The sequence below is a fragment of the Mchenga conophoros genome, linkage group LG20, assembly GCF_057382185.1.
Source record: "Mchenga conophoros isolate Kocher_MC1m ecotype Shallow Benthic linkage group LG20, M_conophoros_male_GT1.1, whole genome shotgun sequence".
Taxonomy (NCBI): Eukaryota; Metazoa; Chordata; class Actinopteri; order Cichliformes; family Cichlidae; genus Mchenga; species Mchenga conophoros.
The window spans coordinates 978,799-1,000,013 of record NC_140545.1 but is presented as its reverse complement, the minus strand read 5'-3'; the positions used below and the strand labels follow the sequence as shown (position 1 = coordinate 1,000,013).

General features: G+C 41.6%; 3 protein-coding genes across 5 annotated transcripts; all 3 read left to right on the top strand.

Annotated features, from left to right (window-relative positions):
- Nucleotides 1-54: 54 nt before the first annotated feature.
- Nucleotides 55-5,519, top strand: usp21 (ubiquitin specific peptidase 21). Its single transcript, XM_085258822.1, has 12 exons — nt 55-209; nt 631-1,055; nt 1,499-1,555; nt 1,649-1,766; nt 1,861-1,975; nt 2,145-2,264; nt 2,355-2,419; nt 2,502-2,689; nt 3,338-3,416; nt 3,517-3,624; nt 4,148-4,262; nt 4,413-5,519. The coding sequence occupies exons 2-12, from the start codon at nt 900-902 to the stop codon at nt 4,504-4,506; spliced, it is 1,215 nt and encodes a 404-aa protein (XP_085114948.1). The 5' UTR covers nt 55-209; nt 631-899; the 3' UTR covers nt 4,507-5,519.
- Nucleotides 5,520-6,345: 826 nt separating this feature from the next.
- On the top strand, nt 6,346-9,905 carry LOC146549962 (rho-related GTP-binding protein RhoA-C-like). The gene is made up of 5 exons (XM_085258824.1): nt 6,346-6,502; nt 7,048-7,203; nt 7,644-7,764; nt 7,850-7,980; nt 8,078-9,905. Exons 1-5 carry the CDS (start codon nt 6,377-6,379, stop codon nt 8,249-8,251), a joined length of 708 nt encoding a protein of 235 aa, XP_085114950.1. The 5' UTR covers nt 6,346-6,376; the 3' UTR covers nt 8,252-9,905.
- Nucleotides 9,906-10,024: 119 nt separating this feature from the next.
- Nucleotides 10,025-21,142, top strand: rbm10 (RNA binding motif protein 10). Of its 3 annotated transcripts, none has more exons than XM_085258818.1 (23): nt 10,025-10,235; nt 10,738-10,791; nt 10,871-11,414; nt 11,507-11,665; nt 11,749-11,818; nt 13,210-13,283; nt 14,168-14,254; nt 14,378-14,438; nt 14,532-14,690; nt 16,276-16,436; nt 16,617-16,714; nt 17,334-17,421; nt 17,506-17,710; nt 17,830-17,939; nt 18,017-18,098; nt 18,256-18,347; nt 18,462-18,653; nt 18,825-19,016; nt 19,135-19,191; nt 19,271-19,462; nt 19,911-19,958; nt 20,039-20,094; nt 20,334-21,142. In XM_085258818.1, the coding sequence occupies exons 2-23, from the start codon at nt 10,775-10,777 to the stop codon at nt 20,422-20,424; spliced, it is 2,835 nt and encodes a 944-aa protein (XP_085114944.1). In that variant the 5' UTR covers nt 10,025-10,235; nt 10,738-10,774; the 3' UTR covers nt 20,425-21,142. The 3 variants fall into 3 exon arrangements, with proteins under 3 accessions (XP_085114944.1, XP_085114943.1, XP_085114945.1); XM_085258817.1 differs by having other exon boundaries at nt 10,868-11,414; XM_085258819.1 differs by having other exon boundaries at nt 10,868-11,414; nt 20,039-20,130.
- Nucleotides 21,143-21,215: the final 73 nt, after the last annotated feature.

The window sequence follows — 21,215 nt, the reverse complement described above, 5'->3', positions numbered from 1 at the left end:
CTGATTATCCTCCACCCCTCCCTCTCGCACTCTCCATCTCCCTCCTTCTCTCATTGACACCGGTGACAGGACATGGGAGAGGTAGACTTTCAGCTCTGGCCAACAGGCACACAGTGAAACAGTAGACGGCCCCTTATGCATTTTTAACAGCTCAGCAGATGATGGGAACAGTTTGGTTGGGACAGTTTGTCCACAGATAGAGTGACCAGGTGAGTCCGGACCACTCTGTGTGTTTGTTAGTCCTGCTACATTTGACCGGCTTTATTTGCAAAGTTACTTTGTTTGCAAATAAAGTGTTTACGAGTTGCCTCCAAAAGTCAGTAACGTTTGGCATTGCTTAGATCTCAGGAGACGCCTCGTGTGTGTGACTGGTGTGTTATTGATTACATAACCGAGTGTTTTAATGTGTTCTGTTGAGCTGAATCCAGCTCGAGTGATATTTCCAAAAATGCTTTTAAAATTTGTTTTAAACGTGACATGTTCATGTGTGGATGCAAACTTTCTGTGCTCTCGTGCGTGCCGCAGTAACGAGACAGTTGTGTAATGGATCAGCTTCATCTACTTATGAGACGGGTTTAGCGTCAGAGACGGTCATTCACAGAGTACTTGTTCTTTTTTTATTCCCTTCAGCTGTAAATGTCATTTTTCTGAAAAGGAAAAAGTTCTTCATCATACTTCATTCACCAAAGAGCTGGATTACATGTCTTGTGAGACAGATTAGGCCTGTGTGAGACCACCGCGTCCTGCTCACCTCTGAGTCTGAATGTCAAATAAATTAGGAAGAACAGCTTTCCCCATCTCAGGCGCAAACCATCTGGCTAGGATTTCTTTGGGAAGGCCACCTTTCTATCTCAGGACCCATTCTGTTAGCGACTTTAGCCGGTTACTAGTATAAAAGGATGCCTGGAGCCAGCAGTGTCAGTGGGGAGGGCTCTTGTGAAGCTCTGTGTCGGACCCTGGTGTCTCAGAACGGCCTCCAGAGAGAGACGACCGACATCTCCCAGTCTGTCCTCTACACATCGCTGATGGGCCTGCTTCTGGTCGCTGACAATGAGGTGTGGACAACACAGGAAAAATATGGCGTTAATATATCCTCAAACTTTTAAAAGCTCTTAAAGTGAAATTTTACCTGAGAAAAACACAAGCACAGACAAAGAAAGGTGTGAAGTTGTTAAGGGAGAATACACATCAACACACATGTTTAAACACCTGTCAGCCCTCGTTGGTCTCTAATAGGATGAACTCTCGAGGCTGACCTCCTTTTAGTCTCTTCTGCTATGCTAATGAGATAAGAAAGCTAAATCTGTCCTGCCAAAGTTAAACACACACTGACATGGCGGGGTCAAGGCAGACAGTCACATGGAGTACCAGCACATCCAGAGGTCACGTAGTAGGACACACACTGTGTGTTTTGAAATAAATGAACAGTGCTCTGTATGGTACTCGCAGATCCGACAGATCTGTGTTCATCGACTTCCTTTTGTTTTTTACATTTCAGAAGGAGCAGCTCACCTTAGGAAGAGGCAGGACTGGCCTTAGAAACGTAGGAAACACCGTAAGTAAAGATCACAGATGAAACTCTTAAAGGGCCTCTGAAATGAACATTATTTGACATCACTCTCCCTTTTTTCTTTTGTTTTGGACCCAGTGTTTTCTAAATGCAGTTGTCCAGTGTTTGTCTCACACATGTGGCCTGCGGGGCTACTGCCTGCTCAGATCTTACAAGCACGAGAAGTTCTCCAAAGAGGAAGCTAAACTGATGGAAGGTGCATTTCCTCTCCTTCCTGTTCTGTCTTGACTGTCTCTCCTGCGTCAGAGTTTCATGTTTTCTTCTTGTTTCTGTTTTTCTTGCCATGCCAGCTTTCTCTAAGGTGCTGTCGGGCCTTTGGGATGTAAATGAAGGAGACAAAGTTGTAAATCCTAGACAGTTTTACAATGTATTCACAGAAGCAGTGCCTTACTTCAATGGTTACAGGTGAGGATATGGATTTGTTTTGTGGGGGGGTTCTGTTTCGCCTTTCCTCGAGGTTAACAACTTTTTTACCACTTATGTGTAAACTGTTAAACTCCTTCTCTTGTTCCACTTGTACAGACTTTTGATTCTTGTGAAGAACTAGTTGCTAATTTTTCTGCGTTCACCACAGTCAACAGGATGCTCAGGAGTTCCTCAGGTTCCTACTCGACAAGCTGCATACCGAAATAAATCGCAGACCATACGTTAGACGAGCCGGGAAGGAGCCCGAACAAAAATTTGCTAGGTTTCGGTGTGTATGCTAAAATGAATAAATCTGTCCTTAAAACAGTGATTACCTGCATGTGAGCACGTTCTGATCATTTTTCTTATCCTCCCTTAGAATATCTGAGGAGGCGGCTGTCATGTGGAAGAAGCACTTGGAGAGAGATGACAGCATAATTGTTGGTGAGGAGAGCCACTCCAGTTAAATTCATCCATTATTTTTATCCCCGTTAAAGCAGACCGCTGATCATTCTGGTCCCTACAGATCTGTTCTCAGGCCAGCTGCGGAGCTCACTGCATTGCTCAGTCTGCTCTCACTACTCCAACACGTTTGATGTGTTCTGCGATTTGTCACTGCCCATCCCCAAGAGGAGTTCTACTGGGGAGGTCACGCTCAGGGAGTGTCTGGACCTCTTCTCTCAGGAGGAGAAACTGGACAAGGAGAATTCGCCAGTAAGTTAAAGCGATGATTGTCGAATCTCAGCAACTGTCTGGATCAGCAATAGTGTGATTAAAACATATCGACACAGACACTGTAAGCAAGGAGATGATTTAACACAGTTTTGATCCATTTATGACCTACACATATCATTACGTTTTTGTCTTTATTCCATATAAAGATCATAACATATAGATGTGTGAAAGAAGTCAAATGGCTTGAACAGTAAAGCTACTTTCAGCTGCTCTCTTATTTACATGGGGGGTAATAACAGCAGGTAGCTCCAGATGTGGCAGATGTTTTTACACTTCCTGTCACAAGCCCAAAGGAATTTGTGTCCCCTCCCGGGATCAAACCGGGGAGTTGGGTAAACTGCTAGACTCCAAACGACTAATACAGTGATCTCATCAATATGAAAACATTTCAAAGAAATGCAATCATCTGGCACAAAAAAACATTTAATTTCATAAACAGTGAGGCAGATGATGAGAATTCTCGAATTTCTTTCTGTCATAAGAGTGTCCAACTTAAGTGCATCTTAGTTATTAGTGGCTCACTAAACAACATTGCTCATTTGTACTTGATATATACGCCGGACCCTGTGTGCATGTGTAAGGTATGTTGTGTTGAGGTGTGTATATGTGTGTTTATACATTCTTCAGATGTGCGAGAGGTGTAACAGGCGTACAGAGTGCACCAAGCGGCTGTCTATCCAGAGGTTTCCCCAGGTTATAGTGATCCGTATCCTTGGCAACAACTCTTCCACTTGTGATGCTTTTAGGCGTGTGATTTATTTCTGCACAGATGTGTGACGCTAATAATACTTAACAGTCTCGATAAGATCTGAACCGTTTCACGACGTCAAGGTGGTCCATCAGTAAAAGCACTATATATGTGTCCTTCCCACTCACCAACCTGGACCTTGGACCATACGGACCTGTCGACTGTGGTAAGAGAACCGAGCCTGTCTGATCCATTCATGCTGTGTTCCTCTATGCTGTATTTTCAACAAAAGGAGTGCAGCTAAAGGTTGAAGCAATAAAATGTGGAAGAAAACCTGGGCTTTTAACTTTTTGACACAAGTGGGTAGAGCGCACTACAAAACCGTTTTAAGAGCTTGCTTTACATGATTTTATTTTGACAAATGGCTGGTGAGAGAGAGGAAAAAGAGAGTTAGAAGAAAAGGCATAAATCAGCTGCAAAAAAGGTTTTTAGCTGTGAACTATGAATCTGTTGTTTTAAGCATAGGGAGGTTAACATGATGATTCACTGACTCAAACCATGCATTGTAATAGAAAATAAAGGAATATTGGGATATACGCAATCATATCCTAATTTAATCGCTTGCAACAGAGATTATTCCATAAACTGCACATCTGGAATTCTGACACAATACAGTTCTGAACCCTGGATTAAGTAACTCATTGTATTTATGTTACTATATAATTCTGGATCTATGTTTGTCCCCACAGGCTCAGTTCTGTATGATTTATATGCAATATGTAACCATGCTGGGACAGTAAACATGGGACATTACACAGCCTGCTGCTTAGATGAAAATGGCTGGTGCTTCTACAATGATTCCAGGTGAGATATCATTTCGTTTTACACACAATATATACATATTTTGACAACTGTACATCAAAGGTGGTCTATATATTTGAGAAACCCTGCTTATTCTGTATTAAGATATGTTTGCATAAACCTGAAACTTTCCCTTCGTCTGCCCATTGACAGTGTGACTCCACTCACAGAGAACCAGCTTCAGACCAATCAAGCCTATGTGCTGTTCTACCAGCGCAGCAACAGCACCGCCACCGTCAGGAAATAGACTGGCTGCCAAGCAGCCAATCAGAGCAACTTTACCTCCAGTGTCCATAGAAACAAATAGACAGCAGTATTGTGCTCTGACATCGGCAAACTTCTCATACTCGATGAGCTTACCCTCAAATGAACTGAGGAGGAGGAGAGCAGCCATGCTCAGTCTAACAGGGCTTGAAGACATGGTCCTCCCCCTAAAAACCGTAGAGATGCTTTTCAAGTGTCTCACTAAGACAGCTCAGACAGACCATAGCCTTAAGAGTCTCTGTGCCCTAGTTCTCAGGCATGAGCGAGTGACGTGCTTAGAATGATGCAGAGCTCTTAATGTAATACAATCATGACTCATGCTTGTTATGATATTGTGCAAAAAATTTTTTGAGTTGGGACATACAAATATATGCAAAAGACTTGTTCCCTTGGGTGAAATTACAGTTTGTGGATTTTTGTAAGTGAAAATACATAAATAAAAGCCCTGCAGAAATCTCTAAATAAAATGAACCTTTTTCAAATGTCAATCTACTTTTTGTTAAATGTAAAAAGTTATGCAGCGATCATGAAAATGTTCAGTGAATAATTACGCATTTTATTTCAGGTGCCTGTCAAAACACTCGAGGTCATCTCACACAGAAGAGTTAAAACTAGAGTAATAAACTGACAAATACCCATCAAGCTAATAAACAAAATCTACAATATGCAAAATTGTTGAGATCAGAGGATTCATATTAGAAGACCATCAGAGTGAATATGCCACTTTTAAAGAAGCGTGTCTGGTGGGATGGAATTCCAAAGGTGGTGAGCAGAGTACTGAGGCCTCTAGACCCCATGGTAGTCAAATGGCGGGGAATGGACAGTAAGAAGGAGGGAAGAAGAAGAGTGTGAATTGTTTTGCTGATGTGCAAAAGTTCAGAGAAGTAAAGAATCTTGAAATCAGTACGATTTTTAAGTGGAGCTGCTGAAGAGCAGGTGTGATGTGATTAATGGAAGGAGTTCTGGTGATGGTGTGAGCAGCAGAGTTCTAGACTTGCAAGGAAAAACAAAAAGAAAATCGTTACAGCAGTTAATGTGGGACGTAACCAAGGTGTGAGAAATGGACCAAGGTGATTGATGTTACAAAGATGGAAGTATGAGGATGCCTGAGTCAAGAGGGAGGGAGAAACTGAGGAGTTGTCAATAGGGAGGGTAAAAAATTACATTTAGACATGATGGATTTGTTGCCAATGAGGAGAACCTCAGTTTTATTAATGTTCAGTTTGAAAAAAGCTGCATTTGATTTGAGTCAAATGCAGAAGGCTGTGGGTGGGAGAGTAATGGTAGGTTTGTTAGACAGGTAGAGTTGCATACAATCAGCATAACAATGGAAGCTGATATTAAATTTATGAAGGGGTCCCAGGACAGATTCTTGGGGGACACCAGTAGTAAATGGGATTTATACATTTTTTTATTAATAAACTGAGTGCTGCTGGAGAAATAGGATTTAAAACCCAAGTTCAAATAGGATGAGCATGGTTAGTCAGCTGGGGAGACTAACCAGACTGGAATGGTGCATATGTACAAATGCATTCATATATACACACCCATTTTGTGTGTATTCAAACTATAAACATACTGTTCACCTATGGTGATTATGGTCACCATAGGTTGACATTCCTATACAAATTAGTAGTCCAGTACCTTAACTTAATTAATGAATTCGCACAGTTCGGAGAGAGCAATGTCCTTCAGACAAAATACCCAATTTTGCTGAAAGTAATATGGATTTGCCCCAGATTTCAACAGATCCTTCTTTTGCTCATGCGCCACCTCCCCGTCAACTTTCATAAAATTCAGCTGGGTTGTTTTTGCGTTATCTCGCTAACAAACAGATAAACAAACGGCCACCTATGTATTATTCCCCGTCACACCGGTTTTTACTTGCGAATGACGTAATAGTGCGCATGTGTACTAGCGGTGGGCGGAGTTTTCCAGTCGGTCAGGAAGAGGAGAAAGGCGTACAGAGAAACACCAAGGTAATCAAATTCTCCATATAACGTATAAACTTTAAGCCGATTCTTGTTTCAGGCGCATAAATATGGCTGTGATGGGATGAATACTGTAGTTATAATTTAAGAGGGAGGATTTTGAATGACAATAATAAAACTCATAGGAAACACCGCTAGCTTTCCTGCTAGCAAAGGCTGGTTTGACAGGCCCCAGACTGGAGTAGTCGGGCTTTTAGTAGGAATAGGAATGTAGCACGGAAACGTTTGAGTAATTGTTTCTACACCTCAGTGGCACCTCCGCCTGTTTGCCATCGGTTCCGGCTTTAAATGTACATAGTAACGTAAGCTAGGAACTATTTGCCAAACTGTACGGTTAACGAGACCTCTGTGCGTTACTAGCGATTTCTGATGTATTTTTGTGCTAGATGTCAGCAAAGGGAAACTGTAAGCGAAGCATCGGAAAATTTTAGTCCTATTTAGACTGCTTATTTATTAATGCACCTCAAAGTGTTTCCTTTTAACTGGGGAGTATTGTCTTAGGATGCGCAACAATGTTTTCAACTCTTCCATAGATGGCTGCTATCAGAAAGAAGTTGGTGATCGTCGGTGATGGTGCGTGTGGGAAAACCTGTCTCCTCATCGTGTTCAGTAAGGACCAGTTTCCAGAGGTCTACGTACCCACTGTGTTTGAAAACTATGTGGCAGACATTGAAGTGGACGCGAAACAGGTGAGAGGGAATGATGGTTTGCAAATAATTTTGATTGTAATGCTGTGGGTGCTTGTATGGCATTTAAATAAAAGCAATTGCCCTCTTTAATTAGTTGCTAATGGACCGGTACTTGGCACCTTTCTACTCAATTTGAGCATTTGAAGTGATTTCTGCCAGTCTAGTGACATTTACTCAATCATACATATTTATCTAACATTCGTTATCACACTTCAATGGGTGCATCAGGGGCAACTCATTCTTCAATATCTTGTCTCAGGATGCTTCAACACAACCAGTGAATTTTTATTATGTTGCATCGTGGTCATCAGACTAGCTGCTGCTATACCATATCTAGTCTGTCTAACTAATCAAATTATATTATTGTCATTTCTGCCTTTGCTTTTCTTCTTCCGTAGATTTATCCAGTCATTTAACTCTGTTACTCTCTGTCTTTTCAGGTAGAGCTAGCACTTTGGGACACAGCGGGTCAGGAAGATTATGACAGGCTGAGGCCCCTGTCCTACCCAGACACAGATGTTATCCTCATGTGCTTCTCTGTGGACAGTCCTGACAGTTTAGGTACCATCTGAGCACCATCCATACTAGTAAGTATTGAACCCCTTGATGTATGTAATTAATTGCTTTTTCATTCTCCTCACTGTAGAGAATATTCCAGAAAAGTGGACTCCTGAGGTGAAGCACTTTTGTCCAAATGTTCCCATCATCCTGGTAGGAAATAAAAAAGATCTGCGCAATGATGACCACACCAGACGAGAGCTAGCCAAAATGAAACAGGTAAATGTGGTGGCTTCAGAAAATTCAGCTAAACAAACAAGTTAAATCAATAAAATAATATTCAAATGTAAACTTTCTTTGTGACATGTGTCCCCAGGAACCAGTCAAATATGAAGATGGCAAAGAGATGGCAAACCGCATCAGTGCCTACGGCTACCAAGAGTGTTCTGCCAAAACCAAAGATGGTGTGAGGGAAGTCTTTGAGATGGCAACTAGAGCTGCGCTGCAGGCCAAGAAGCGTAACAGGAAGTCCACCTGCCTACTGTTATAGGCACTGGGAGCAGAGGGGGCTGTCCTTAAGCACAGATAGAGAGGACAGGCTCCACTGAAATTTGACAGGGGGGGATATTTGGGGTGGGGGAATGGGAAAGAAAAGTTATGCAGATGCTCAATTTCCGATCACCCAGTTACCCCTAGCAAAGTGGAGCAGATCTGAAATGATTCAAAAGACCACACACACCATGGTTTTTGGACTCTTAAGTTGTGTGCCACTTTTCTTGCATCAATTTAAATACAAAAGAAAAGAAATCTAATCTAGAAGTTTGCAGGGCAGGTTATGGGTATAATTTGAAGTTGACTAGTTCAAAACAGGGGAGCAAATGTGCCATGATGGAAATTAGGAGAGAAAAGGTCGATAGAAGGCCAAAGACACTGAGAACACAAGAGAAGTCAGAAAAGGACATGATTAGGTTTGAATTTAGGCCATCTCTAAGTAAATTTTACACAGTATCGCCTACATGTAGTGCCTTGAGAGTGATGGTTGTTGAGGGGTGGGGATTCATAACTTAGGGTATTATTTGTCATTTGTAAGAGTCCACACCTCACATTTGAAGGCTTTCTCCCTGTCACTGGCTTGGGTACTGCAGGCCCATTTTCTGACTCAGGCGATATGCAGGGGTATGCCTAAAGTTAGATTGTATGAGATATTTTCCCATACAGAATTACTTACCTGTACTTTAGAGTGTGTGTATGCATTTGTATGGTAGTTTGTTTTTCTCCAGTGCAGCTCTGCATGCAGTGAATGTGTGTATATTTGTGTGGTTGTGTATTAACATGTGTCTACGTACTGTATGCATGGAAAGGCCGTCTGTGTCACTGACCTTAACCCCTGTTTTCCATGCCAAAGTTACCCTCCCCCCCCAATGGCCACATTTCATGGCTCAGGTGGGTAATGAAATTAACAGCTACTCAGAGTGACATAGAAACCTTCACTTTACTGGAAGACATCATACTATATAGCCAGAGGCACAATCAGGTTAAACACATGAGTTTTTAGGACCTTTTTTGATTGTGTTAATCAGTGGGTCAAATCATAAGTGGTGTAGCTGATAAGTTTAATATTCTTTCAGATAGATGGTAGGCTTATCTTATCACTATATTATCTGTTATGTACTGTATGTCTTACAAGGCCTTGTAAGGACATGGTAATGTTGTGTACTTCGAGTTTGCCTTTTACTCCATTCTCTCCATTCCCCTCTTTACTGATATTGTCATTATTGTACTATATAACTTTTTATTGTTGATGCCTAATTTACTTCATATATTTTAATCATTTTACTCGATCCTGTTGTTATGGTCAGCTTATGTCAGTTAAATGATGAATTGTAACCGCTGTCTCATTTAATTAATAGAAAGTCAAGGTCAAGGGGCTGGGCCAGAGTATTTTGAGGGTGGGTTGCTAGAGGGTTTTTTGTTTGTTGTTGTTGTTGTTTTTTTTTTCGTTTTTTTTTCTTTACTGTGATATGTATGGGTATTTCTGGATTTTTTTTTTTTTCATAAAGCTGGTATTAGGGTTATCTGTTTTAAGGTATTTATGTGTTCTTTGATTTATTCATTTATTAATATTTACCATTTCCCTGTCTTTTTAAATTACTTTCCTGTTGTTGTTTTTTTCCTAAAATAAAATTGCACATAACATGTCTATATATCTGATTGTTTGATTGTTTTGTTTTTTGTTCATATCAACTCTAATATATAAATACATTTGTAACAACGCAGTGCATTTTTACCCCCTTTTAAATCAATCATGGGCTGCAAGTTTAGGACTGACCCGTTCGTCTCGTCCAATCAGCGTCGACGTTAATGCATTCGCTTTCCAGCAACCAATCAAATTCCAGAGTAAGGGATTTGTCCCTCCCTCTCTGAAATGTCTCGCTGTGGCCATTTTACACTTGCTTGCCTGAAAATAAAACACCCCATTTACCTGGGCTTCAGCGTGATATTTACAGAACAATTGTAGGTTACATGAGTTACCGGTGAGTTTTCCCTCAAGTTTCACACAAGACTGCACTTGTATTTCTAGCTGCTGACAGTCGTTTAGAGAGAATGTAGCCTCTTGGACTAGCTAACCAACCTCAAGCTAACATAGTTAGCTTGGCCGCTAACGCAGTTGACCGTCACACGTCATTGTTGTTGATTACTCCTTTTTGGATTGCGGGTTGATCCTGTGCGTTGCGCACTCAGTTTATTTATTTATTTTTTTTATTAATGGTGCAGGGTTATTTTGCTGTTTGTTTATTTGTGGCTTTTAGTTGTCTGTGTAGCACTGAGAGAAGTCATTTTGATATGTCAAAGTTGGAGAAGTCATTGGATTGTGCAAGGTTTTAAAAATTAAAATCAATCTAATTAATTATTCACACTTTGCACAGCCTATGACTTTAAGGTACCTGCTCACGAGGTTGTACAATTTCAGCGTGGCTCTATAACGTGTTTCATCTGAAGTGATGTGTGATTTGTGTGCTGCATTTCTGTAAACAGAAGAACGACTCACTAGGGGCAGAGTAAGTGGATCAGCATGGACTATGAGAGAAGGTGAGTTTAATGTGATTTTCACATCTTTTTCGCGCATTTTATCACACAAGTCTCTCACGCAGTTTTTTGTGGTCAGCAGGGGTGGGCGAGGTGATCGCCTGGGTCGCTATGGTGGCACTCACAATGATCACAATTTCCGGGACATGGACTATCGTGGCTATGGCCAAGAGGATGAGGAGGCAGGCACGGGATTTGATGTCAGAGTGGAGGGTGATAGACAGTATGGCAGTGATGAGCAGTCACTGGGTATCCATGACTTCTCACCGGGTTGTCTGCAGGAGCATCCGGGGTTTCATCAGAGAGTAGATGGTAGAGGAGAAGTAGGGCGTGAGGGGAAAGGGCTACTGTGGTCCCCTCACACCTCACAACCTGATCTAGCCCATCCTATACTCCAGCGAGAGGAGGAGGGATCCAGGCAGGAATTTGAGCAGTTACGGCCTGGCCTTCAGGAAAGGGGACGGGGGAAAGGTGGAACAGGCTTTCCGGAGAACAGTGGCCCACATTCAGGAAGCAGGGAAAGCAGCTGGGGTCGTGGTGGTTCCCATTCCGAACAGGTGGAATTCGGTACAGGCAGACAGCGAGAGGATGACAGGTTTTCTCGTCCTGGAGCAGGAAAGAGAAGGGTAAGTCAATATCAGTCCATCTTTATAATTACTACAATACACATTTAATTGTTGTTTGGTTTTGGTTATTAATTTGTGGCGGATGTGTGTAGGCATTTCCAATGAGAATGGAGGAGCATGCTGGCCCAGACCTGTCCCACAAAGAGTTGGATCAGAGAGACCAGGATTACCGTGCAGAGCTAGACCATAATCAGCGGCCCAGCAACATCATAATGCTTCGTATGTTGCCACCCAGTGCCACTGCCAACGAGGTGCGTATTTGTCTCAACAATGGCCAGTTGATGCGCAGGTTGTTTGTGAAAAGTTTGAAGCTAGAATTCTCCTTTGTCCATAGATTCGTGCACAACTTCAAGAGCAGGGGATCCAGCCGAGAGAAGTTCGCCTGATGAGGAATAAATCTTCAGGTGAGAAGTTGTCCATTGCCCCTCTTTTCTTTTGTGTTTCTTATGATGCTCTTTTTTTTCTTTCTTTTGTTTCTCAAACTCATGCACTGCCAACACTTCCATTTCATTGCTTTTTCAGGTGACTTTTCCATACCTGCTTTGTCTTTTCTTTTATTAATAAGTGTCTTTTCCTCTATCCTTGGTGGCTATCTTCTGCTGTATGGTAGATAACTGTTGCAAAATACCCAATCATATTTATCAACTCATACAGGTCGAAGTTTTGCATAGCTTCCTGCTTTGATACTTTGGTCTACAGATGTCTGAAGTCTTGCTAGCGTTTACACAGGAAAAAGAAAATTAATGCACGCTTCACAGCCCTGACTATTTTTTCCTTTTCTTTTTTTTTAAGAAAGCATTCATACCATCATAAGTTGTAGTTTTTTAGTTCATGACTTTGTTTTTCCTTTCCATCTTGGCGCCCTTATTGTCTTTATCCTTTAACTTCTGCCTTATTGAAGCGGGGTGTGTCTGAGTAGGTGTTGTTCACAAACTAACAGCGTCAAAGAGGAATCAGCATCTGAAGCAGATTTTGCTATTGTCGCTATTTTAGATGCAAGCGTTGCTGCTACTTCTCAGCTACATATGTTTCAACCATACCACTCAGAAAAGCTTGTGGTTCTTTTTGTGTCATTTTTCTTTTCCATTAAGGTCATTGTCTCACTGGCCTCCCACTTTGCTAACTCTCTGGTTGTCTGTAAGGTGTGCTTATCTTACACCGGCACACTTACATTCCCCCACACTGCTCTCTTTCATACATCACCGTTTTACTGTTTTTGGTCTGTCTGTCTGTGTGTGTGCGTGTTAGGAAAAGTACTCATGTAATAAATGTTTAAATGCTGATCAATTTGTAATTTCAATAGTTGCATATCTATATTATCATTTATTGCAATGTCTGGACAGGATATGGAGCATTTAAGAGGCGACCTGCCATCACAGAGCTAGATTGTTCAGACTCTGACTCGCAGAGTAGGAGAGACATTGGTGTGCACGTGTGTGTGTTCTCTTGCTGCCTGTGTGCTTCATCATTAAAAACCAAAGAGCTCAGTTTCAAACTGATGAGTGGGTAGCTCTCTCTCTCTCTCTCTCTCTCTCTCTATCCCTCCCTCTTACCTTGACTCTGAGTTACTTGACATTACATCCTCCTGCCCATGCAGAGAATTTGACAGTGCCTCTCCAACTGACTATCATGTGTGGTATTTTTAAAGAAGAGAGGAAGCAATGATTTTTTTTTTTTGACTGGTGCTGATACAGGGTCTCTCTCTCCTCTGTATATGCAGCACTAACCCCTCACTGCGTTGTTGTTGTTATGTTGTTGTTGTTGTTCGGTTGCCATGGCGCTGGGCGGTGTCCAGGTCAGAGCCGAGGATTCGCCTTCGTCGAGTTTAATCTCATACAGGAGGCCACCCGCTGGATGGAGACCAACCAGGTCACTCTCTCCTACACAGACACAAATACACATATATAAATGTATTCAGTGAGACACAAAAGCTAATCTCATACAGTCACGTCATACCATCCTGTGCTTAAAATGCATTCTAGCATAACAATAAAAATTAAGAATGATTAAATAACATCGGTCCTCAGGTAGGTAGTGCTTGAAGGAAGATTCCTCTTTTCTTTCCACAATTACAATTAGACAATTCAAACCAATTCATGTTGCATAATTCTGACAACCAAGGGGCAACTTGATAGTTCTCATAGACGAGACCTCCCAGTCAAACTGATCATCATTCGTCCATCATATTCTCCTCTTTTATTCAGTGACTTGTCTCGCTTTCTTTCCTGAGTTCACAGTACCACCTTTGGGATAGTATGACAGTGTGAATATAATGTCTCACATGGTCTGTTGTATGTTGAATCAGAACCAATATATTGCTTCATTTTCTTGTTTTTGAGCTTTTCACATCTGCCATGATTACATCTTTAGGACAGAGCTATTGTCTCTTTGGGGGACAAAGGTGGTGACAATGGGATGGGTTGTGTGGACAACTTTGGAAAGGTTTCCCCTTAAGGGGGGAGGGATGACACAATTGAACAAAGCACATTGTGTCCTTTAAAAATGGGCACTCACAGACTACATATATACCATCTCACCGTCCGTCCGAATTTCCTAAAGCTGAAGGTCAATTCTCTGGTGTCCTCTTCCTTTCAGCCTCAGTTGTACTCTTTCTCTCTATTCCTCTCCCTCTCTCTTTTCCCTTTCACTCTCTCTCATCTCTTGTGAGATGAGGCCTTTCTATGGCATGTGTGGCCTAATTATCACTGATAATCATTCTTTGTTATCCCCCCCTCTCTTTCTTTTTCCTTCAGGGAGTGCTGTCGATTCTAGGGCAGAGAGTGTCGATGCACTTCAGCGACCCCAAACCGCGTGCCAATGAGGACTGGCTCTGCAACAAGGTCCGGTGCTTGCTATGAATTACCACGATGTACAATTTGAATGCGTGTTATATAATATAAAGCCAGTCATTCATTTGGCTAATTTATGAAGATTGTTAACAAGGTTGTATAACAATTCAACAGTGTGGTGTACAAAACTTCAAGAGGAGAGAGAAGTGCTTTAAATGCAACGTTCCTAAATCGGGTAAGGTTTCACTGAATGTTTCACCTCTTCTCTCCTTTATAACATGAGGTCTTGCTTATTGAACAGTAATACTAACATGTTGTATTTTGCCAGAGGCTGAGCTGAAGTTGCCCCAGGTACAGAAGGACTTGCCTGTTGGTCTTCAAAAGGAGGGAGCCCAAGGTTTGTTGCCCTTGCCAGCACCTTACCACTCTTCTGGTCCTCCTGTCACACCGGGCCAAGCTCCACAACAGGCAGATGTTGCTAATGACAGTAAGTCATCTCCTCTAATAACAATGAAAATAATAATGCTAATATTGGTGATGATGATAATCATCTCTGTTAATAAAGCGTCTTTTAATTTAAGGCTTACAAATTGCTTTGACAGACCAAAATGGAGTACTGGGAGGGAAAACTTTAAAACATTAAAGAAAATATGTGGACTTTACTTAAAAACTGAAAACCTCATATTAAAAACACAACAAATATAATTGTATAAAGTCATCACAAATGACATCAGATAAAAGCTGGTTCATAGATGGTCACAAATTCTGACCCTGGTCTTCCCAAGTAATTCTTCAAAAAGTGAAGGGTTTTAATGCCAAAAGCACCTACAACTGCCTGAAGGACTCTCAGGCTGCAAACTAGTTCCTCAGTGGTTAAAATTTCTGCTATATAGCTTGGTGCCAGACCGCCACATGCTTTGACATGATGAATACACTTTAAAATCAGTTCTAAAAAGTGCAGGGAGCCAATGGAGAGAAGCCAGCTTTTGGGTGATGTGATGCCATCTGCTCAGTAAAAAGCCAGACTGCTGTATTCTGAACCAGTTGGAGGTGAGAGAGTAACTTTCCATTAATTCCAGAGAGAAGGAACTTGAGCCTTACTAGAATAAATTAATGACATTATTATTTTTTTTGCCAGGTATGACACTTGTACAGCAATTCTCATTTATAGGAAGCAAGACTGGACTTTTTAAAACCCACGAGAAAAGACTGAAGTTGCAGCCCCAATTTTCTGACAACAAGCTTTACGCGCGCACACGCACGCACGCACACACAAAAGATACAGGACCCAAGGAACTGTAAATGGTGTTTGGTTAAGGTTGTTTGTAGGACTGAGCAATAAAGTAGAAGATTTTGTGCCATCCAACAACTGGCATCACTGAAACAGTTTAAGAGGGGTCAGGAGATCTCCTGGGAAATCTTTGTCATCAGTATAGCAGTGAGAGGGGATATGAAGTCATAAAACGTCACCAAGTGGAAGCAAATAATTAGGACCTAAAATAGAACCCTGTGGTACACCCACAGTGACCAAGAAGGTTTGTTGTGAAACATATAAATGGAAATACTCGTGTTCCTCATCATAGCAATATTTTCTTTTAAGAGACTTGGGGGATAACCTTATGTCTAAAAATTGTTTTTAATGATTTCTTTTTTGCCACTTTACTTAGCTAAAGCTTGTAGGCTTTGTGTGCATCAGTGTACTTGGGTCACAAATTGTTTCATTTTTAGCTGTAAAAGACTGTTTTTGTCTTTTTGTCACCCTGAGATGTGGTTGGGTGGGTTGTGTGGACACCCAAGTTTGTAAATGCGATGAGTCACGAACAAGGTGATGGATTTGAAATTCATGCCATAGCTGCATCTACTAAAAATCTCTCGACTAGTTTGAATTTCACTGACCTTAACCTCAAAGTCAGAGGGTTAGGGTGAATGCAGTAACTCAAGTAGGAGGTTTCAAATTTATACCATATGTGCATCTACTTGGGAGCTAAGGGGTAGCACTGACAGCTGCCAGTATTTGTTGTTTATTTAAACGATAATGCATCTTAAATATACCTCATCCACTCTCTCAACAGCTTTGATACTAAGGAACCTTGGCCCACATACATCAGTAGAAGCTATTTTGTCTGCTTTGGCTCCGTTTGCTACCCTCTCCCCTTCCAACGTTCGTCTAATCAAGGACAAACACACACACCTCAACAGGGGCTTTGCCTTTCTACAACTATCTACCATAGTGGTGAGACACAAGCTCACACACACATACACACATAAGCCAGGGTTGTTTTTGTTTTACTGACTTGTATCTGAAGTAAACTAAGCAAAACCTTTTTAGTTTTAGCTTACTTATTTTATTTTTTTAATGAGCTTTGTCTTAAATATGCGTTCACCCACCCAGTGGTCTGTGTGTGTTTAACAGGAGGCATCTCAGTTGCTCCAGATTTTGCAGGCTCTCCAGCCACCTCTATCTATTGATGGGAAGGTCATTGTAGTTGAATTTGCCAAAGGCTCCAAACGGTAAATGCTCACACACCCAAACTTAATTGCAAAGAACATACGGGGACTCCACGCTTTACTATATTATAATTGCACAGTGGATGTGGGTGGCTGTAGCTCAGCAGGTAGAGCAGGTCAGCTACCAGTCGGAAGATAGGTGGGTTGGTCCTGGCTGCTCAAGTCTGCATGCCAAAATATCCTTAGTTAAATACTGAACTTTAAGTTGCTCTCCTGATACATCAGTTGAGGTGTGAATGTGTGTAAAGGTTAGAAAGATAGAAAGCTTAGAAAAAGGTGTTTGCATGAATGGGTGAATGAATTAAATTGATTTATTTATATAGCACCAAATCACAACAACCGTTTCCTCGAGGCCTTCGACGACATGGTGTATAACGTGCTTTGTGTGCTAGAGCAAGGTACTATGTAAGAGTCAGGCATTTTACTGGAGTGTGAAATTAGACTAGTAAATGGACTGATCACATTACAAAGAAATGCAGGTTGATCATGTGATTATTAAAATTGTAAAGCATTTTGTGAATGTATTAGAAGAGCAATGATGGTTGAAATTAAGCTATTCAATGTAACAACCCTCCAAAAGCTTTTTGATTAGAGCCCTCACTCTGTCTCTTGTCTATGTTAGGGATGTGTTTGTAACGGATGGTAGCAGAGTGAGTGCTGCTACAGTGGCCAGCACCGCTATAGCTGCTGCACAGTGGGCTGTCACTCAGGTAAAGTTTGACGTATTACAGCATATATACCACATCCTTAATACAGATTGCATGATCACTGTATTTATTCTTTTAAATTCTCAGACCTCTCAAAATGGACCAGGTGGAGGCCAGAGTGTTGATACAAGTGTGTATCAGCAGGGGGCAGCAGTGACATACAGTCAGGAAGGGCTTGAGTATGCAGGGCAAGATGGCACAACTTTCAAGCCCCAAGCAGATAACAGGGTTACTGCTTTGACAAGTGGAGTAGCTTCCCTGAATGGAGCCTACGCAGGAGGAGCAGCCCCAGGTTTGTATGACATGCCAATAAGTTTATAACACACACATATCTGTATATCATGTAGTTGCATACAATTACATTAAGCTTCCTCTGAAGCCACTTATTTGCACTTGTTTGCCCATGTGCAGCTGTCATTTCATCTGAGGCAGCCAAACCTGCATCAGTGGTTGTGCAGCAGCCGCTCATTCATACACAGACTCCTCTCATCACCACAGCTGCCACCACACCGGGGACACAGGTAGAACTTGATGCCTTTTCCTTCTTCCATTTGTTCCTTGTGTTTTTCCTGTTTTTAAAATCTCTGTCACTTCACAGGTTGAAATAGTGGGAAAACCACAACCAGCTGCACCCAGCCAGCCTGCAATCCCAGGCACTGAACATGAGCTCCAGCAGTATCGTAAGGCTTCATGTATTTAGTGTTCCCTCTGGGGAATTTACATCTTCGCTAATAATTGCAAATAATTGCTGCTGACTACTGGCAAGCTTACCTTTCATTCAGGAAAAAATATTGAAAATCTGACCCTGATGCAAATACCATGTGTCTCATACTACAGCTGTGCCAGATGTCTCCACTTACCACTATGACGAAAGCTCTGGCTACTATTATGACCCATTTACAGGTCTCTACTATGACCCTAATTCACAGGTAAACAGCCCAAAGCAATCTATATGTTTTGTAGGACATTTGTGTGTGTGTGTGTGTTTCGCTTATGCCCCTTGGTATTTCAATCTGTTTTTGCATTTCCCTTTGTCTTTGCAGTACTACTACAACTCTCACACTCAGCAGTACATGTACTGGGATGGAGAGAAACATACGTACATTCCTGCTGCCAGTCAGTCAAACACAGAAGGTGCTCCTCCAAGTGATGGTGCAGCTCCTTCAGAATCACTGTTTGCTACCTCTGGCAGCAAGGAGAAAAAAGACAAACCCAAGAATAAAACAGCTCAACAGGTGCTGATACACAGAAGTCAGCTTTTGGACATTATCATTTCTGGTTTAACAAATATATCTGCTAATGGCTAATTGAAGTTAGATTTCATAATTTGCCACCCATTCAGTTTGACACTTAAAATATGTAGTTAAGTAATTTTTAACTGAGTTTCTTGAGGTTTGTTATAATAGATTGCCAAAGACATGGAGCGTTGGGCTAAAAGTCTCAACAGACAAAAGGAGAACATGCGTTCTGTGTCTTCATCCCCTGCCACCGGCTCAGCAGCACCTCCTGGTTATACTCGGGCACCTGGACACAGTCGCCTAGATGATCACAGAGAGTCTGCGAGTGCTGATGCAGGCTATGCTGTTCTAGAGAAAAAGGTGTGTTTTATCTGTAAATGTCTGAACCCTCAGGGCACGAGGTTGTGATAGTGGCTGTCTCTGAATCATAGACGCAGATATGAACAGATCACTGAATCAATGTTTTTCTGTCTTCCAGGGGGCACTGTCTGAACGGCCTCCGATTTTTTTGGATCAGATCCGCCAAAGTGCAGAAGTAAGGAAGTGGGAGAGAGAGATTTTGTAGGTGTTAGAGGTGTACATTTTCTTTATTTTCTTCTTTTTATTGTTCCCAGTCGCCTCCTCGGCAGCAGGGTCTGGTCCCAGCCTACAGTGGAGAAACTGACAGTGAAGAAGAAGGAGGCGAGAAGGATGAAAAGGAAGGAAGATTGACAGACTGGGTTAAACTGGCCTGTCTGCTGTGTAGGAGGCAGTTCCCAAGCAAGGAGGCCCTCATCAGGCACCAGCAGCTTTCTGAACTACATAAGGTGGTTTAAATCAAGTTTTACTTCATCATAAAAACTCTACAAATGATAAGTAGCATCAGTGCTCTGTTGAGGAGCAACACCATACATTCTGCACTCGTGTGCACAAGTACTGAGGCACACCACCAGCTGCTGTTATTGGTGATTAAAGGCACAATTGTGAAATTGGAGAATTTGAAAGTGGGCAGATGCAGGTGCATACATGTGCTTATTATGCACTAAAGCAAGTTGAATTTGGTTTCTGGCTTCTAAAGCCTGAAAGCAGAGCCTATAAATGAAGATCTTATTTATTTTAATCGGTCCAGTGAAGCAAGGTCACCTTAATCTACTTGTTAACAGCCGTCCATTCAGATTCAGTTTTACAGGGTGTGTAAACTGAACGTTGCATATAAGACCAGTTTGGCATTCCTGTTGCAGCTGTGACTTGAATTTCACTTCTTTGTGCCCTCAGCAAAACCTGGAGCAGAGACGAGCCCAGCAGGAAGCTGCAAGCAAAGAGGTTGGTCAGTCCTCCACATCTGCAGAATAATGTTGAAATTCGTGTTTCTTTTAAAATAATTTTATCTTGTCTTTTTGCAGAGACTAGCAGGTGGACTTGACGGTCCTGAACTTAAGAAGAGGAAGTTTAACCCCATGTAAGGAAGCAGCAGTGATGCCACTAACTAGACGCTGTATGTTTTTTTGCAACTTATTCAGGGTTACAGCTTGCTATTGACACTGCCATGGACTGGTTCCTTTTTTGCTTTAGTTTTATTCTAGTTACAGCTTTGTGTGGCGGTGATGTTGGTGCAACTGTATAACTTAACTATGATGTATGTGACACAACTTATTTGTACTTGTGTGTCCCCTTACACTTTTTGTGTTCTTCCTGTAGTGATGGGGTCACAGACACTAGTCTCGGTGCAAGAATGCTACAGGGAGGTGTGAAAAGAGGACTGCTGTTGCGCAATATGCAAGTGGAGTGACCATTAATCTTCCTGACCCACAAAGGACAAAGACGAAGCCCAGCACGCAACACTTCACCATTAACATCATATAGATAAATATATTTAAAAAACTTATTTTGATTTGACATTAGTTACCTCAACAATGGCAGTGCTCAGTGGTAATAATCTTATGAACTGATCCTGTAGCAGTAGATGTCAGGATATTGCACAGATTGCACCTTTTTGCTTGCTTCCTGAATGATGCAGTTTTGAGTTCTCACTTGCTTCAGAGCCTGTGTGTGTGATAAACAAGTTTTGTGGACGGGAAAACATTTGCGGTCTTTATGTCAGCAAATTGGGATTTTTAATATTACTGTCTATGCACCATAGATTTTTTTTTTAAATTAATGCTATATGCCTTGTCATTCAGTGAATGACTAATCTGGGCTTGAACTGTGTACATTTTAAAAAGAGCATTTTTATACAACAGTGAAAGCTAACAAACTCGTGGCCTCATGAATTGGACAGGATCGTGCTAACACTAGTGTATAGGGTTAAAGTGTCTCAGTTTATCATATAGCAGGTGTAGATTCACATTCGCTAACTTTTCAGAGAAGTATTTTTTATTTCTGTATTTGTTCAGTAATGTGACCGTGTTTCATCAAGCTCATGTAAATGAATTCAAAATAATACATTTTCACCAATATTGACTCGTGTATTGTGTGGGCTAGTCAGTAAACTGTAGCTAATATGGCAACATTTTGCATTGAAATTTCCAAAGCTGTTTATCCGCACAAAAAGAGGAATGTAATGTGACTGTTGGCATCGGG

What these genes read in the sequence shown, in the direction of transcription:
- usp21 (XM_085258822.1), top strand. Translation starts at nt 900, where the DNA reads ATGCCTGGAGCCAGCAGTGTCAGTGGGGAGGGCTCTTGTGAAGCTCTG. An exon ending in TTCTGGTCGCTGACAATGAG is followed by an intron (nt 1,056 to 1,498) that starts GTGTGGACAACA and finishes TTTACATTTCAG; the next exon opens with AAGGAGCAGCTCACCTTAGG. An exon ending in TGGACAAGGAGAATTCGCCA is followed by an intron (nt 2,690 to 3,337) that starts GTAAGTTAAAGC and finishes TACATTCTTCAG; the next exon opens with ATGTGCGAGAGGTGTAACAG.
- LOC146549962 (XM_085258824.1), top strand. Translation starts at nt 6,377, where the DNA reads ATGTATTATTCCCCGTCACACCGGTTTTTACTTGCGAATGACGTAATA. An exon ending in TTGAAGTGGACGCGAAACAG is followed by an intron (nt 7,204 to 7,643) that starts GTGAGAGGGAAT and finishes CTGTCTTTTCAG; the next exon opens with GTAGAGCTAGCACTTTGGGA. An exon ending in GGACAGTCCTGACAGTTTAG is followed by an intron (nt 7,765 to 7,849) that starts GTACCATCTGAG and finishes TCCTCACTGTAG; the next exon opens with AGAATATTCCAGAAAAGTGG.
- rbm10 (XM_085258817.1), top strand. An exon ending in AGAATAAAACAGCTCAACAG is followed by an intron (nt 18,654 to 18,824) that starts GTGCTGATACAC and finishes TTGTTATAATAG; the next exon opens with ATTGCCAAAGACATGGAGCG. An exon ending in AGCTTTCTGAACTACATAAG is followed by an intron (nt 19,463 to 19,910) that starts GTGGTTTAAATC and finishes TTGTGCCCTCAG; the next exon opens with CAAAACCTGGAGCAGAGACG.